This window comes from Penicillium daleae (assembly GCF_028827525.1).
Source record: "Penicillium daleae strain IBT 16125 chromosome Unknown utg000007l_segment0_segment0, whole genome shotgun sequence".
Classification (NCBI taxonomy): Eukaryota; Fungi; Ascomycota; class Eurotiomycetes; order Eurotiales; family Aspergillaceae; genus Penicillium; species Penicillium daleae.
In genome coordinates, this window is record NW_026623155.1 from 2,490,663 (window position 1) to 2,506,656 (window position 15,994).

General features: G+C 52.2%; 7 protein-coding genes across 7 annotated transcripts; 3 read left to right on the plus strand and 4 right to left on the minus strand.

Annotated features, from left to right (window-relative positions):
• Positions 1 to 19: 19 nt before the first annotated feature.
• Positions 20 to 1,945, plus strand: N7458_008071 (CAIB/BAIF family enzyme; the record flags this gene model as incomplete). The annotated part of the gene is made up of 4 exons (XM_056911453.1): positions 20 to 404; positions 474 to 772; positions 829 to 1,329; positions 1,388 to 1,945. The coding sequence occupies 4 exons, from the start codon at positions 20 to 22 to the stop codon at positions 1,943 to 1,945; spliced, it is 1,743 nt and encodes a 580-aa protein (XP_056764279.1).
• A 624-nt stretch (positions 1,946 to 2,569) lies between these two features.
• N7458_008072 (uncharacterized protein) lies at positions 2,570 to 3,211 on the plus strand (the record flags this gene model as incomplete). Its single annotated transcript, XM_056911454.1, has 3 exons — positions 2,570 to 2,750; positions 2,899 to 3,128; positions 3,182 to 3,211. The coding sequence occupies 3 exons, from the start codon at positions 2,570 to 2,572 to the stop codon at positions 3,209 to 3,211; spliced, it is 441 nt and encodes a 146-aa protein (XP_056764280.1).
• Positions 3,212 to 3,851: 640 nt separating this feature from the next.
• N7458_008073 (40S ribosomal protein eS19) lies at positions 3,852 to 4,832 on the minus strand (the record flags this gene model as incomplete). Its single annotated transcript, XM_056911455.1, has 3 exons — positions 3,852 to 4,146; positions 4,218 to 4,342; positions 4,803 to 4,832. The coding sequence occupies 3 exons, from the start codon at positions 4,830 to 4,832 to the stop codon at positions 3,852 to 3,854; spliced, it is 450 nt and encodes a 149-aa protein (XP_056764281.1).
• A 930-nt stretch (positions 4,833 to 5,762) lies between these two features.
• Positions 5,763 to 8,090, minus strand: N7458_008074 (RNA 5'-triphosphatase domain-containing protein; the record flags this gene model as incomplete). Its single annotated transcript, XM_056911456.1, has 2 exons — positions 5,763 to 7,534; positions 7,610 to 8,090. The coding sequence occupies 2 exons, from the start codon at positions 8,088 to 8,090 to the stop codon at positions 5,763 to 5,765; spliced, it is 2,253 nt and encodes a 750-aa protein (XP_056764282.1).
• A 629-nt stretch (positions 8,091 to 8,719) lies between these two features.
• On the minus strand, positions 8,720 to 10,662 carry ilv3B (putative mitochondrial dihydroxy acid dehydratase; the record flags this gene model as incomplete). Its single annotated transcript, XM_056911457.1, has 3 exons — positions 8,720 to 10,173; positions 10,247 to 10,460; positions 10,513 to 10,662. The coding sequence occupies 3 exons, from the start codon at positions 10,660 to 10,662 to the stop codon at positions 8,720 to 8,722; spliced, it is 1,818 nt and encodes a 605-aa protein (XP_056764283.1).
• A 779-nt stretch (positions 10,663 to 11,441) lies between these two features.
• On the plus strand, positions 11,442 to 12,109 carry N7458_008076 (anthrone oxygenase family protein; the record flags this gene model as incomplete). The annotated part of the gene is made up of 2 exons (XM_056911458.1): positions 11,442 to 11,482; positions 11,563 to 12,109. 2 exons carry the CDS (start codon positions 11,442 to 11,444, stop codon positions 12,107 to 12,109), a joined length of 588 nt encoding a protein of 195 aa, XP_056764284.1.
• Positions 12,110 to 12,307: 198 nt separating this feature from the next.
• N7458_008077 (pex2/pex10/pex12 family protein) lies at positions 12,308 to 13,884 on the minus strand (the record flags this gene model as incomplete). The annotated part of the gene is made up of 3 exons (XM_056911459.1): positions 12,308 to 13,192; positions 13,248 to 13,511; positions 13,576 to 13,884. The coding sequence occupies 3 exons, from the start codon at positions 13,882 to 13,884 to the stop codon at positions 12,308 to 12,310; spliced, it is 1,458 nt and encodes a 485-aa protein (XP_056764285.1).
• Between the last annotated feature and the right edge of the window lie 2,110 nt (positions 13,885 to 15,994).

The window sequence follows — 15,994 nt, forward strand, 5'->3', positions numbered from 1 at the left end:
ACGAAAAGAACTGCTCAGTATGGCAAGCAACGGTCACACCAGCGGTGTGCCATATTCGCCCCTTCGCGAGACGAGCCGAATCTTTTCCGACCTCTGCGCACAGTCCGAACGCTTCAACCTACCACCACAGGTGCAGGCGAACAAAGACCATGTTTCATTCTCTTCCAGCCATGATGAAATTTACTTCCCAATCCCGTTCAAAGAGACCGAGACGTTGGCGGCTTTGAAGGGTATTGAGGGCTCCGTCGCTGCCGCAATTGCGGATCTGCGGTTCGGACAGGCTACGCAGCCGCGTGGCGTTCAAGTGAGCCTCGAAGGTGCAACGGCATTCGGATGCCAGGCATACATGGCGAAAATCGATGGATTGTCCAAGTTGGATCCTAATGTCAAGTCTAAGTTGAAGGGTACGTCCTAGATAAGCTGCTGTGCGTATGAAGAGGAAAAAAGAATGGTATTGCTCACAATCCCTCTAGATACTGATCTTTTGGCGGCACAGTCGAACGGGTACCGTCGCATGTCGGCCAATCTATACAGGACCAAGATCCCTGGCGAATACTATCATATCCACGGTTCTCTAGAGGCCACTTCGACCCTCAATATGATTGGTCTCGAGGGCCACCGTCCAGATTTGACCGACTATGAGGAAATTATCAAAGTCATCGAGGAGAAGGTGCAAAAGTATACCGTTTCCGAGCTGGAGGTGATGAACAAGGAGAGGCGGCAGGCCGGTGTCCCAGCGCTCAAGTACGATGAATTTGTCAAGACTCCCCACGTATGTACCTCTAGCACAGCTCTGATGATGGGACCTCCCGCTAAACAATTGAGCAGGGCAAATTGAACGTCCAAGAGCCTGCATGGAAGGTAGACAAGCTTCCAGGAAACCTGGCCCCAACTCCTTTCCCTGCCAGCCAGCCCGGAAGCAAGAGGATCCTCGAGGGTGTTAAAGTCCTCGAAATGTGCCGTATCATCGCAGGCCCGACAGTTACACGCATCCTAGCCGAGTATGGCGCCGACGTACTGAAGATCACTAGCCCCAACCTGTCCGACGTGCCTTTCTTCCAGGTAGATGGCAACATGGGCAAGCACGCCGCCGACCTTGATCTGAAGACCGAGGCTGGACGGCAGGAGTTTGAGAAGCTCGTAGCCGACGCCGATGTCATTGTCGACGGTTATCGGCCCGGAGCACTCGAAAAGCTTGGTTATGGCCCCCAAGCTATGGCTGCACTGGCCGAGAAGCGCGGAAAGGGTATCGTCTACGTGAATGAGAACTGCTTCGGTTATGAAGGCGAGTGGGCCGGACGAGCGGGCTGGCAGCAGATTGCGGACTGCGTAAGTCAATTCTTGAACTCTTGTCAAATGGTCAATTTACTCATAAGTGTTCTATCAGGTCACCGGTGTTGCGTGGGCTCAAGGCCAATTCATGGGCCTCGACAACCCCGTCGTTCCCCCATTCCCAATCTCCGACTACGGTACAGGCTGCATGGGCGCCATCGCCGCTCTCTCTGGTCTCTACCACCGCGCGAAAACCGGTGGCTCCTATCACGGCAAAGCCTCCCTGATGCACTATGACCTTCTTCTCTTCGCCATGGGCCAGTACCCTGCCGAGGTACAGGAGAAACTACGTGCTGCCCAGCCAGCCGATTTCTTCAAGCTGCGTCACTGCGACAGCGTCGATCGCATTTCGTCAACGGTCCTCAAGGGCATGCAGACTCGTTTCCCGCACCTGTATGTGCCCGCTGGTTCTGCCTCGAAAGCGAACCAGCAGGCGTTGACTGAGAGCTGGTTCTCGAAAGCGCATAACACGGATATTGAGGTGGTGCGTCCCGTTGCTGTGGTACAGGGTGTGGATAATCAGTTTGTCAGGGCTAGTCGTCCTAATGGGTCGGATCGAGCTAGTTGGGAGGATTTCAAACAGGATGGGGAGGGGGATGTTAAGAAGTGTTGAATCTTTTGGGGTTGAGTGACTCGTTTTTACTTGTGGAGCCTGGGTCTATTGCATTGTACATAAATGGCATCCTTACGAGATTCAGAAGAATATATTGCATTTGGTGAATGATGCTGTAAGAACATAACATGATCATGTTAATTCAAATGTCTCAAACAATCAATATGCAACTGCCGAGGCTCACTCGGCTCTATCCAATATTCCCTCCGTCATGGCAGGTGTGAAGTGGGGGACGTAATACAAGGATGTGCAGCCGTCGGAAGGCACGGAAAGCATAGATATCTGCCAGTAATTACGAAGCCACACCGACGGAGGTATTCATCCATGAGAAGACGAATTGAATGACCTCAGCCATAGAATGAGAGTTCTAGTCTACTATATTGAAGAATTCAGGTAAGCATTAATCCCGCGGCTATGTTTTTCAAGAAACCGCTACTGATAAGATCGGATGCAGCACCAGGCCATCGGACCGACGGTTCCCCTCATGATGAAATCAACCTTTTGATCGCAAATCAACAAGTGCGAGCTAGACCTTGGCCCTTACACTATTTACTTGCCGTATTTCATACCAAGTTAAATCCTTTATCATTTCTATTCTCATTCAAATTGTCGACGCAAAGCAATATGTCCTACAAAATCGCCTACGACGCTGCCCTTGCGCCGCCGCGTGGGCCGGCCATTGTTGCTTTCATGGAGGACTTCTACCGCACCAGTGATACCGAGTCCCTGCATGAGAAATATGTGCAAAGCTTTACGGAAGATGCGACTTTGATCATGGGCCCGAAGGAGGCCAAGGGTGCTACTGGTATGTTTACGATTCATGGCCTAGCTGGACATGTCTGCAAAAGCATGCAGATGGAGCCTAGATATCTCCATGCCCGACTCTCCTGCGTCATGCTATATTCAGATTTAGATACTTTCTAAGCACAGGATGCTTATTCTATAAATGACAGAGATTCTCCCCCTACGCCATGGCCTGTGGACGCATGTGGCCTCGCGCAAGCACACTCCGGCCCGAATCTTCTTCAGCGGCGAGGACGAGATCATGCTCTATGGTGGTGTGAACTACCGACTAAAGGCTGATCCTGAGAACGATGTCTACGTGCCTTGGGCTGGGCGGGTGGTGTTTGCGCCGCGGAAGGAGGGAGAGGGTGTGAAGATGCAGTTCTATCAGGTGTACCTGGTGAGCGTTTCTCATTGTCGAATTAAAGGGTTCTTTACTAACCCGAACCACAGGATCCGTCGGCGCAGTCGGGTAAGAAATAAATTGGCGAGGGATAGCATGGGATAGCATGTCTTAAGGTCGATAGATTTGTAGAGGAATACTGCGTATACAATATCCACACGTATGATCCACACTTTCAGACAAACTCTACAGTAGGGCAGTATGTAGTAAACGAGTCTAGTATACCTGCCCGTCATAGCTACGCTTATATTCTTACGTCGCTACAAGCCGAGATGAACGGTTTTAACGTGTTTGGTCAGACATGCTCTTTATTTCCAGGAGACCGCGAGAGAAAACAGGAACAAAGACGCCGTAGGGGGGATAGGTCGGGTCAAAGAGGTGAGGGAGATCAAAAATATGTAAGGGAAAAGAAACTCGTCTCTCCAGTCCGAGTCATTGCAACTCGGACACGAAGATTGAATAACGAGCCGGATGCCTGTGTCTCGTCCTCTCGCTCATGCTCTCGGGAATTTTTCGCACTCCTCATGCAAATAAAAAACCTTCCACTTTCTCTCCGCTAGCCCCGTCTGGTCATCAAGGTGAAAAAAAGGAAAAATGTTGGAGAACAAACGTGATAAATCGCCGGGACCTAGCTCCGAAAAAGTTTTATTTTTTTGTGATCATTCCGGACTAAAGCCAAAACGAGCCCCCCGAAAGCCAAATTAAGCTCTTGGAACACGTTTACTCCTCATCAGACTCCTCATCCTCGTCAACGGTGGTCTTGGCGATACGGTCAAGATCACGCTGGCCGGACTGGGTGATGCGGCGGCCACCCTTGTCCTCATCAACCTCGAGGACACCGATCTTCTCGAGGGCCTGGAGGGCCTTGCGGTCGACGGAGCCGGAGGCATCGACGTGGTGAGAGGGACGAGCACCACGGTTCTTGGTGGAACCGTGAACCTTGCGGAGACGGCCAACACCGACGGTCTTGCGCATGTAGATGTGGCGGGCGACGGCGGCAGCGCGGACGTAGAACCTTTAATAGATAGAGCATGTTAACAGAGTTGCTTGAGATTTGTTGGAGTTGGTGTAGTCAGAGAGTCGTACCAGTCAGCATCCTGGGGAGGGAGCTCGTTGGAAGCGGAGGTCTTGACAGTGTCGACCCAGCCGGGGATGGGGAGCTTGCCCTGACGCTTCAGGAAAGCCGAGTAGGCGGCAATGAACTTCTGAGCCTATAGGATAGAAAGAGAGAGACTGTTAGCGTCATGGCTCGTGGAGATCAATGCAGGTTGCGCGTGGTCGGGTCCCATGTGCAAATTTGTAGATGTGTCGGGTTCGTCTTGGAAGGCAATTCCATCTCCTGTCGCAATGCATCTTTCTCGGTATTCCATTGGCGCTGTTTCCTTTGCACCTGGTGGTTCGATCATTGGATCTTGATTGACAAAACTGAGAGTTTGTGATATCAAGTCTGAAGTTTCACACATGGCCATTACTGCGCTTTCACGACCAGCAGTCTCTGAGATCGGCGAAACCAGAGTTTTCGAACCACTCAGGCTGTCCCGGTGTTGCCCATATGCCCGTTGCCTTTGTCGCTTTTGCCTCCTCCAAGACGAACCCATCCATCATCCACAACCAGCGCACACCAGCCGACGACCAGGCGAACTGAAGCCATCAAATTTGAAGGACACTTACGTCCACATCGCGAACGGAAACACCACCCATTTTTGCGGTCTCGAGGGGTCCGAAGAGGGCGTAGGGGAAAGAGTCGGTTGGCGGAAGTCGAGGTGGGCAGGGTCGAAGTCACAAAATTCAAGAGACACACAAACTCGCCCCGTTGGGTCTGCGTCGTGGTCACGTCTGTGTGCCGTGGGTTCGCTTAGCCTGTTTGGGTTAGCCGTACCCTAAGCTCGGTCATGTGATGGGTGGATTTTGAGCCATGAATTTAAGGCAATCAAGCCATGAGTGGTCCGCCTTTGAAACCTCAGGCACCAAGGCCTAGTCCTTGGTCTTGATTGAAGCCTCCAACTAGCTGTTAACGATGTATTTGCTGCTAACTAGTTATTATACAACCCAGGCTTGCTGAATAAACAGTTCGAAAACGAGCATTTGGAAGCCTTTAATATTCAAAAATAAACCGGGAGATTAATAACGGAAGTGCTTGCCATGTTATATGCTTTGCCCTCAACTTCAATTGAAGATCAACAAAACCATCTAAGTCGTGGGGGCTGTGGTTGAATGTTAGGATTATGTTTACTTCTTGGAGGACGTGCGTATCGATTCCTTTAGGCTGAGCCCTTCCAGGAGATGACGCCCTTACTAACAATCACCAAAACAGATACCCGTACCATGAGTTTCGATCCTCTTATTAGGGGCAACAGTGAAGTTTGTTTATGAAAGCCCGGGAGGTTCCCCAGGGCAAATCAATGCCAAAATGATATTATGCTTCCATGATTCGTATCCTAATAACACACATCTAATGCTGACCAAGTAATGTAATCGTTTCTCATGACCTGTAAAAATGCCGAAAACCAAGGAAAAATCCAAACCCATTGCCGAATGCCTTGCCTTCCAAACCTAACCCCCTTCCAAGTCTAACCCAAAAACGCCGATGGAAGTAAAAAGAGGAAATAACTATGGACAAGAGATGTCAAATCACAGGGTTGGTGCCCTCTTCAGCCCGACACAGTATCGAACAAAGAGTGTATCAATGAAATGCCCGTGCCGAATTCCAGGTGGTCGGCACCGATTGAACTCATCGATGGCATCTTGGACGCCAAAGCCAAGGCGCTCGATGAGGTAGCACACGATCAGGAAACCGGTGCGATTGTATCCATAGTGGCAGTGGACGCCGATCAGTGGCCGGGGCAAGGTGGTGTCCTCACGCTTCTCCATCTGATCGTCGATCTCCCTCTGAAGCCGATCAACCAGCGCGATAAAGTCACGGGTCTCATCGGGGGTTGGGGGGAGCTTGGACACAGTCGGATGCTTGTTGTAGTGGATGCCACCCTTTTCCATGGTAGCCGGATTGTAGACCGGGCTCTCATGGCTGATGTCAATGACAGCATAGATGCTGCCGCGGTATTTCTGGGAGAAAAGCACCGGATTGTGCTCTTCGTCGACCTCTCGGAGCATCTTCAGCGCGGCAAAGGTGTTCGCAATCGGTTTGGAAACGGGTGCAACCTTCTGCCACTTGGCAAGGTTCTTCACGTCCCATTTTCCTGACGTGTTCATGTATTGAAGCTGCCACCCCAGGCCCAGGCGCTTGTCAATATGCTGGGACAAGAAGTCTTGGATAATGCCCGAAAGTGTGCGATATGTTGCTCGGTCGTAGAGAAGAGCATGGGATGCAGGTGCGGGCAAGATGGCCGATTTGACGAGTCGCTTGCGGCCAGCGCCATTGTGATTTGCCCGGCCGATTAGCTTCTCGCTTTCAGCAGGCTGGATGACAACATTCTCCTCATCAGCAAGACCAGTGGAAGAAGTTGATTCCTGATCGTGAACTCGTGAGGCATCGGGGATAATGCTGCTTCTGCGAGTGTCAATGGTGGTATGAGCGGAGACATCCCCGAAGAACTGGAGGAGTTTCTGGATCTCCACCGGTTTGGTCACGGCATCCGCCTCGCCTGCAATCAAGAGGATGGGCATGTGAATGGCAGACCAGACCTTCTCTCCAGGCATACCTCCGACAGGTTCACCGTTCTGGTAATCAGGAAGGGTGCCCCACGCCATACGACGCCAGACTGGTGTCCGACTATGCTTGTTATAACGGAGCTGGAGATCTCGCGTCTCATCATCTGCATCGCTGCCAACCATTCGCGACACACTTGTGCTTTGAGCACCGCCGCGACGATCCCAAAGACGCCACAAGTCAAAGATCGGCTCGGGGATGGAGAGTAGGCGGCGGAATGTTGCAACTTCGTTCGCTGATGGAGGCATTGCGCGAGGACAGACCGCAATCATGCCAAGGATATGTTCTTTCAGGCTCTCTCCGATGGGAGAGGCGGACGATGCGAGCAGAGCTGACAGGGAACATCCTAAGCTGTGGCCTACCAGAATCACGCCTTGACCACGATCTCGATCACGGTGTCTCTCAATCGCGACAGCAATCAACTCGGCCAAGGCCTCCACGGTGTATGCGTTCCAATCGGTAGGCGCGAACTTGGAAAGGCCGCAACCCGGCAGATCAATGCCGAAGCATGACCCAACATTGGAAAGACTTGTAAGGAGGTGGTGAAACTGGGCCAGAGAACCGCCGAGTCCGTGGATGAACACTAGCAGAGGAACGGGAGATGGCTTATCAGGAAGGCGATTGAGGTTTGGGTGCGGGGAATAAAATGTGCGAACGGCTGGGTATGTCGCGACGGAGGTGGTGTAGGGACCGAAGGTGGTGAACTTCCTCAAGATACCGGGATCCGTCTTGAATGCTATTGGAGCGTGTCAGTGACGCCCACGTTGACAATGGAGAAGGGGGAAAAGGCTGGCGAGGAGATTTCGCTTACCATCGGAAGTCTGCTGCTGAGGATGTGAGGACCACTCGATTGCTTGGCGATGAGGCTCAGTACCATGTCGCGACGATCCAGTGCTATCATAGTCATCATCTTCGTAGTCATCGTCCGAGGATGTGAGAGTCTTGGTGGAAGACTTAGTCGAGCGCTTGCTCGACCCCAGGCGCGGGCGGAACGAAGATTTTCTCTTCTCCGGCGACCGTACACGCCAGACGAGCGACGAGATCAAGCCACAACCGACCATTGTAATCACGCAGGTAGTCAAGAACGCTACTTGCCCCCAATTCACGGTGTCATTGCGGTAGAGAGAGCGAAAGTAAGCTGCGAGGGAAGACCAAGAGGCCTGTTGGGCAGCGATGCGCGCCGAGTGATACAGATGCAACACGGTACCGACGCCTGACCGATTATTGAGGGATTGTGAGGACAGTGACTCGTAAAGAGCAGAGATCGAACTGCCGGCGCCATCGTTCCCCATGGCGTGGGCGGCTTAAGTAGCTCTTAGCTCTTACACTTGCCCTCACGCGCAAGATGGAGAGTCCCCAGGGTTCCGGACCCCGGGAAGGATCGAGAAATGAGACCACACGAGGCCACAACGGGTGCTGCTTGGATAGAGTGGAGAGATCACGGCGAGGCGAGGAAAGCAACGACGCCAATGGGAGGCGTTGGATCGACAACGTTGAGGGATGAAGAAGTGAGGCGGGAGTTTCGCAGAGGCAGGATTGAGGCAGAGAAAACGCATTAGACTCGGCCACTCACAATCTCCGGCGGCGCAGCGTGGGGGGAACCAACGTGACTCACCAGCTCCACTTGGCGCCTGCACATGACGAAATCGACCGCCTTCGCTGGCTTGGGTTCTTCGACCTTCTACTTTTAGGGCTTCTAGAAAAGTTGATGTGTTCAGCACCAAGTGGAGATTCCCTCCCCCTATACAACAACAAGAAACCATTTCAAACCAATTCTTTATTTTTATTTTTTTGGGGATATTCCATATGGTGGTTCCAGCCATCTGGGAATGTTATCCGTCAAATTGCTGGAGACACACCCCTATACGGCTTACACATTGCGGCCGTAACCCCCTATCCCTTTCTTACCAACGTTCACCTTCTAAAAGAGATCCGTCATAGCTCCATGCGACGCATCACCCACCAACCGGGCATACTTAGCCAGCACTCCGCGAGTGATCTGCGGTTCTGGTGGCGTCCATTGGCGACGGCGCTCTTGAATCTCCTCATCCGATACATCCATGGACAACTCGTTAGTTTCGGCATTGATAGTGATGATGTCCCCGTCGCGAACCAGACCAATCGGTCCGCCCACCGCCGCCTCGGGCGTAATATGGCCAACGATGAAACCGTGGCTGGCGCCGGAGTAGCGGCCATCCGTGATGAGGGCAACGTTGGTCAACTTGGCACCCATCAGCGCGGCACTGGCCTTGAGCTGTTCCGGCATGCCGGGTCCACCCTTAGGGCCTTCGTAGCGGACGATAAGAACCAGATTCTCCCCACGTGGGATGCGGCCTTCGTCCAGAGCGTCGTTGAGCTGTTTCTCCTTGTCGAAGACTCGGGCTTTGCCCGTGAAGCTGAGGCCCTCCTTGCCTGTAATCTTGGCCACGGCACCGCCAGGGGCGAGGTTACCGCGCAGGATCTGGATGTGACCCGTAGCCTTGATAGGGTTGTCTAATGGCCGAATCAGGGTTTGATCCTGTGGCAGCGACGGGAATGATTCAACGTTCTCCGCCAGCGTCTTGCCAGTGACGGTAGGGATGTCACCGTCCAGGAGGCCTCCAGCAATCAGTAGCTTCTGGACCGACGGGATACCGCCAATCTCGTAGAGATCGGCCATATAGTATTTGCCACTTGGGGAGAGATTGGCAATGAAGGGAATCTTATTGCTAACCCGTTGGAAATCATCCAATGTCAGGTCAACGCCGGCAGTGCGTGCCATGGCGAGGAAATGAAGAACACCGTTAGTGGAACCACCCAGTGCCATCGTCATGACAAGTGCATTCTCAAAGGATCGCTTGGTCAAAAGATCGCGAGGGCGGATGTTCTTTTCCAGACAGATTTTAATGGCATCAGCCACGCGCACACACTCGCGCATCTTTGAAGGCGACGAGGCAGGAGTAGACGACGAGCCAGGGAGGGACAGACCCATAGATTCGATCGCTGTGGCCATCGTGTTGGCCGTAAACATGCCACCGCAGGCACCGGCACTCGGGCAGGCATGCTGCTCGAGGTCGTCCATAATCTCATCCTTGGTCTTGCTAGTATCCCCGCCATCGTCTGGCTGGCGAAGGGTATCGTATGCGTAGGCACCCGCCGCCTCGAAACATGTCGAAATATTAATAGGCTTACGAAGATGCTCGGAGTAACCGATATTGATTGTACCACCGTAGATCATGATCGACGGACGGTTGTGGCGGGCCATACCCATCACCACACCGGGCATGTTCTTGTCACAACCGGGGATGGCGATACAGGCATCGTGGTATTGAGCGCAGGTAACGGTCTCCACACTATCGGCAATGATCTCACGAGTCTGCAGAGAGAATCGCATACCTCAATTGAAGGGTCAGCTTGCACATTGAACCAAGAGTATTTATTCCTCGCTGTCTCCGCCCGCCGGACATACCGTCGCTACCCATTGTAATTGCATCCGAAACACCAATGGTATTATACTGCCAACCAATCATCCCCTTCTCGACGACTGCCTTTTTGGCCGTCTTTCCCAGATCCATCAAGTGCATGTTGCAGGGGTTTCCCTCCCACCAAACAGAAGCAATGCCGACATGTGGGCTCTTAGCCATAGCTTCCTTGTCCGGAACGCCGGCAGCGAAGAGCATTGCCTGGTGCGATTAGCATTGAGCATTGACATTGGAGTACTGCATTCCAACATACCCGTGCGCCTGGGAATTCATGGCCTCTGGTGATCGTTGACGAGTGCCGGTTGAGTGCGGGGGTACCGTCTGGGTGTTTGGCGTCGGAGGGCAGACTGGGGAAGTTGATGTAGCGCGGTTCAGCCAGCTTGCTGGGCTCCGTGGGATCCATGATGGGATGAAGGAATTTGTGTAGCAGAAATCTGGATCGCACTGTGTAGGAATGGAACAGAGCTTAAGAATGCCTCATCCCACCTCGAACAGAATCTCGCAAGTTAGTCCGACCTGGCCGACCCCAGTGGGACCCCGCGTTCCTCAGCCAGTCAGTGTGATTGGATTAGTGCTCGTCTCGGAGTTGCGCCTATGGCCCGGCTCGGCCTCGGCAAGTCTTCCGTGGTGGAGCTATTCTTACGACTGGGGAATACAGTACGCGCATTATAGCTAACTATATCAATGCGAATTAGCAGTACTGTATCAGATTATTGCTGGTCATATATGGTTCTCTTGGTCTGTAAGAAGTATATACCTTAACATTAATAACTAGGAACGGATATCTCTAAAACGTTTAAAGGACCTACAGATATTCGTGAAAGCTACAGTAGCTTCCTAGAACAATAGACAGAAGAATAGATAGTCAATATAAGCAGCAGTCTTCTTAGAACGTATAGTAACAATATATTATCCCTTTTAAATTTCTATATTCCCAGTTCCCCCGCATAATACAGGACTTCCACAAACTCTCTCTAACTCGATTCGGTGTAACGTCATAAACCTGGAACATGCTCACGGAGGGGGCGATTTCGCCTCTAACCCAACACCCAAACACTCCCTCCCCTAGTCCTCAGCATCTCGGCGAATATCTTCTTGTCTTACATTGTCCCTTTATGAAATTGGTTTTTGCACCTACATAAATTGCCCGAGTGGCATCACCATCTCCATATTTCCGAGATAATGACGTCCATTATGATCGCCCAGGCGATCGGGACGCTGGGGTGTAGCTTTGCGGCTGGTACTGAACCCCCCGTCTAAAAGCTACATGACGAGGAAAATCCAAGCTAATATCTAAATCAAGGCGGCATCATGACCCTCTCCATAATGAACATCCCCAACCTGGTTCTCCCTGCACGCCGCCCGCTAGGCGCAACGATTCCCACGAACGATGCCCCCGGTACACCAACCCCCACATAACGCACCAGTGGCTCGATGTCTACGAGCGCGGGAAGAGAATTTTTCCCCCAATCGCAATTGTATCTTCTCTCGCCAACGGGTATCTTGCCTGGGTCCTACGCGATACCCCGGCTCCGACGGCGACCGGGCAATCCTGGACGAGCTTCTACGTCACCGCGATCGTGGTCACGCTGGGTTTGGTGCCCTGGACGCTGACGGCGATGAAGGATACGAATGACCGGCTACGAGCGCATGCAACGCGCGACGATAAGGCGATGGCGGAGGGGACGGAAGGGATGGTGTTGAGTGCGGCGGAAAAGTTCCGTCGCGCGAAGCAGGATGACGAGGTCCCTGGGTTATTGTGGAAATGGGCAGAGTTGAACTTTTGCCGGGCTTTGTTTCCGTTGACCGGGGCTGCTATTGGAGTTTGTGGGGTTGTGTGGATAAGGTAGATATACGCGGGATGGAGAGAGGAAGGATTGGTAGAATTGGTTATGTACAAGGCGTAATATCCCATGTTGGGTGGGTATCGTGGGAAGTATCTAAATGACAGGTGCTGCGGCAATTCGAGCGCAGAACAGCTGAAGTGCATAAGTGATAAACAAGGAGGTCGAAAGTAGACGCAAAGACCGAGGAGCAGTCGGCTATGCTCATGACTTCTCCTGGTTGTCGGCGAAGCCGTTCGCTCCGTTCGTAGGCTCGTCCTCTGCCTCCTTCTCGTCCGTAGACCATTGGCTGGAGTGCTGCAAGGTCTCGTCGGCGGTGATTTCTTCCAAGGGACTGGAGTTATCAGATTGTCCCTGGGCATTTTCTGTGTCCTGGGAGTCGCCGTGTGGCTCATCATCTATGGCAAACCCAACAATCTTGCCAGTACCTGGCTGCGAGCGCGCCTCTTCGAGGACCTCGCCGTTCCATGGCTGGCACTTTTTGACAATTTCACCACACCGAAGACAGACCCAGCCCTGGCCTTCTTCCGCTTCCAGCTTCTGTACGATACAGACGAAGCAGTAGATACAGCCACAAGGAATGGTCTCGTATGGGTTGGTGATATCGGTCTGAGCAGATCCTGAGATTCCACCTGCACTCGCCGAGGCCGCAAGGACATCACTCTCCGTCGTTGCAGCTGGATTCTGATCCCGATAACAGATGGCACATGTTCGCTCCGGGAGGAAGGCCAGCTCGCCTTGTTTCTCAGTCGTCTCCTCGTCATCCCCGCTCGACTTGAGCGCTGTGACGGTCTTGCGCCATGCGCGTGATATCCATCGCTTCCACCGACTAATGCCAACTAAAGGAAGGAGGAACAGGAGGAACTCGGTAAAAGCGTGCCAGACCAGCTGTCGGTTTAGATATTCAAATGAAACTTCCCGGCTAGCCTGAGCTGATGGTGGCGTGAGGCGGATGCGGAGGATTCGATCGACGAGAGTTCGATAGCGACCGTTCACAAGGAAGACAAGGAAGGAAACGAAGGCTGCGATCGAATGTGTCGTGGAAACGAGGTCTGTAATGCGCGAGAACATCCGAACTTCCTGTGATGGCTTTACCCGGTCGTTAGCGAGGCAATCGTTCGATCTTAAGCAGTGAAAAACTAACCTCTTCATAACCACCCTCCTGTCCAACCAACCAGCTCTCCCATTTGTCCCACGCATATCGCCCGCCGACCGTCAGCAATCCGTACATGGTCTTCTGCAATTTGGTAGGCGGAGAATGAACGGGGCCTTGGCTTCGGCTATCGGTATATCGGAGGCCCTGCAAGGCCGCTCCATATGACGCATTGTGATCCCAAATCGAGAGCTTGAAAAGGATCGCTCGTAGCGCGAATAAAATTTCATGTGACCAGTCCTCCCGCATTTGAGGCTGTTATAAATTAGCATCCAAAAAAACATCCACATTTAATGCTTTGAACGGGACTCCTGCATACCCCGAAGTATTTAAGAGCATCGCCAACCTGGTTCTTCATCAGGCCGAGCAGCTCCTCGTCCAATAACTCGGCATCGACCTGACCGACTCGAAACGCTGGGCGCGTCCCATCACGGCCCTTGATCGAATTCCATAGCGCCCATCCAGCGCCGGGGACACGGTTCAATGGGTATGGAAGACGCTGGACGGTGGCCGGGTTAATCGGAGACGCCCGTTGCTGTTCCGCATGTCGGGCTCGCGCTTCCGCCTCACGAAGGCGCCTGCGCTCGAGAACCCGCTCCTGTGCAGCGGCGAAATTTGTTGAGCTCATCGTATTATCATGATGCGGTGGTTGAGTCGAGAGATAGGCAGAGGATGATGGGGGAGATGAAAGAGGGTCGGCCCACGGAGATGGCCTATGGGTGCTCGGCTTCCCCAGACGCGGAGCCGAGGTTATTTTCACGTGACCTACGCATCCAGGGAATGGAAGATCAGTGCTCAGGACGAGAAGATCACGATCACGAAATGAGTAAAAGTGTAATTGATCTCTGTATCTATATATTAGCTTTAGAAGTTTGAATACTCTGTGGAAGCTCATTGAGCTTACTCAAGGAAAGGTGCATGGGGTCCTCAATCCAAGATATATCTGCATTGCCCTGCATCCTTGGCGAGTCTGTTGAGAATAGTTCTCTACAGATTTGCAGAACCATTGCGACTATGGTAGCAGGTGTCATGCGAGCCCAGGCACCTTCTACTTTTTCGATTATCGGAATGGATGTGCATTATATGGGACCAGTAGAGGTTGACTACAGACTTGTCCTGCAGTCGACCAAGACGAGTGTAAACAAACTTTCCGAAAAGGCACAGCCTTTCACGGTTGTTGAATAAAATCAAATTACTGCATCTGTGTTTCTGGAAGTCCATGTAATTTCAAATACCGCATTGAGTCCTGCATGAAGCTTCGGCCATTGATAGGTGAGATTGCTCGGTATTGTTCACCATCGGGTAGCCACTTTTATGTACTAAGAGCTGGAGAGACGGGCGGCAACAAGAGATCTTGCAAGCTTCTTCCTTCTGAGAAGGCGCTTATACCTGGGACTGTTCTCTTTTCTGTCCACCACGTGTCCAAGCTACTATATACCCGACAGTAGTTTTGACAGGGACCGCTCTTGATCCAATCATGAATGTACATGAAGTATTCCGTACAGAGGTAGCTCCCGGCATAGTTATCTCATTATCAGATGAATCATTTGAACAAGTTCCACAACACCGACTATGTCTGCCTGGGATTTATTACTCCCACCAGATCTGCCCATTGAAAGAGGAAATGGCTCTCTATCCCGTCGCAGACACGGTGCTTGAGTAAACCCCGATGGTTTGCAAGGCATCTCCACTTCGTTCCATGGCGGATTCTGGAGCAATTCCATAAGCCAGTTAGATGTAGTAGAACGTTCGATGTAGTATCATTCAACGGTGATTGGAGCGCAACGGGAATGTTCGCTGCACACTCACAGATGTAAGCGCTCGGTAAGAGAAATGAATAGTCTATTGATCGGATCATTCCGCTGGCTCCCCACTGCGGGAACATCACCCGAAAAATGATAATAGAAGACTTCGAAAAGAAGCAACCGACAATCGGGTATAGCTCCCCCTTCGGTACGGCGTGATGCCTTTGCCAAGCCCTTGTACTTGTACTCCGTACAATGGGATAGCGCAGGGAATGATGAGGGCCAGTTACGGTTCACACGTGGGATGTTAAATGTAAGACATAGTATTTGGAGGGCGGAGTATACTTCCTGTACCTCGTCTATCGAGGGAGATTGTGTGCTGGAAGGAGTAGGTGTAAAGTGTACCGTAAGTGTACAGGAAGCGTTGATGGCAGTGCCAAGCATCCGCCCGAACACGGCACGTGCCTGCCCCACCAGAGGGTGACTAGAGCCTAGCCAATAGACGAACCCCAATTCGCATCGTGGAGGCAACTCTAATGATCATTCAACAAACCCTTACGGGGTGATCGGGATCGACCGTTTCCCTCTTTTGTCTCGCAACCCTTGCCCCATCCCTCCAACAATTGACGGGGCTCCGGACTAACCCCGTTGAGCAGGCCATGACCCCCCGAAAAGCACTGGTTAAGCACTAACAAGCACTAACCTGTACTCCGCCCTGGATACCAGGTAACCACTCGCGTGGAGATTTGTCATTGTAACCCTGTAAACTCTACGAAGGGTCTGATTACTATACGGAGAACCCTCGTAACTAGTCTCACCAACCATGACTGGCCCAATCCAGGGATTCTGATTGCTATATACCAACCGATCGTCTGGACGAGGTCATAATATCGTGCACAGGTTGAGGTTTGTGCGACCACGTGCTGTGAAGCTCCTCCTATCCATATAAAATCAAGCTCTCCGCGCATCCCTTCCCTTTTCTGCTCCTCGTGG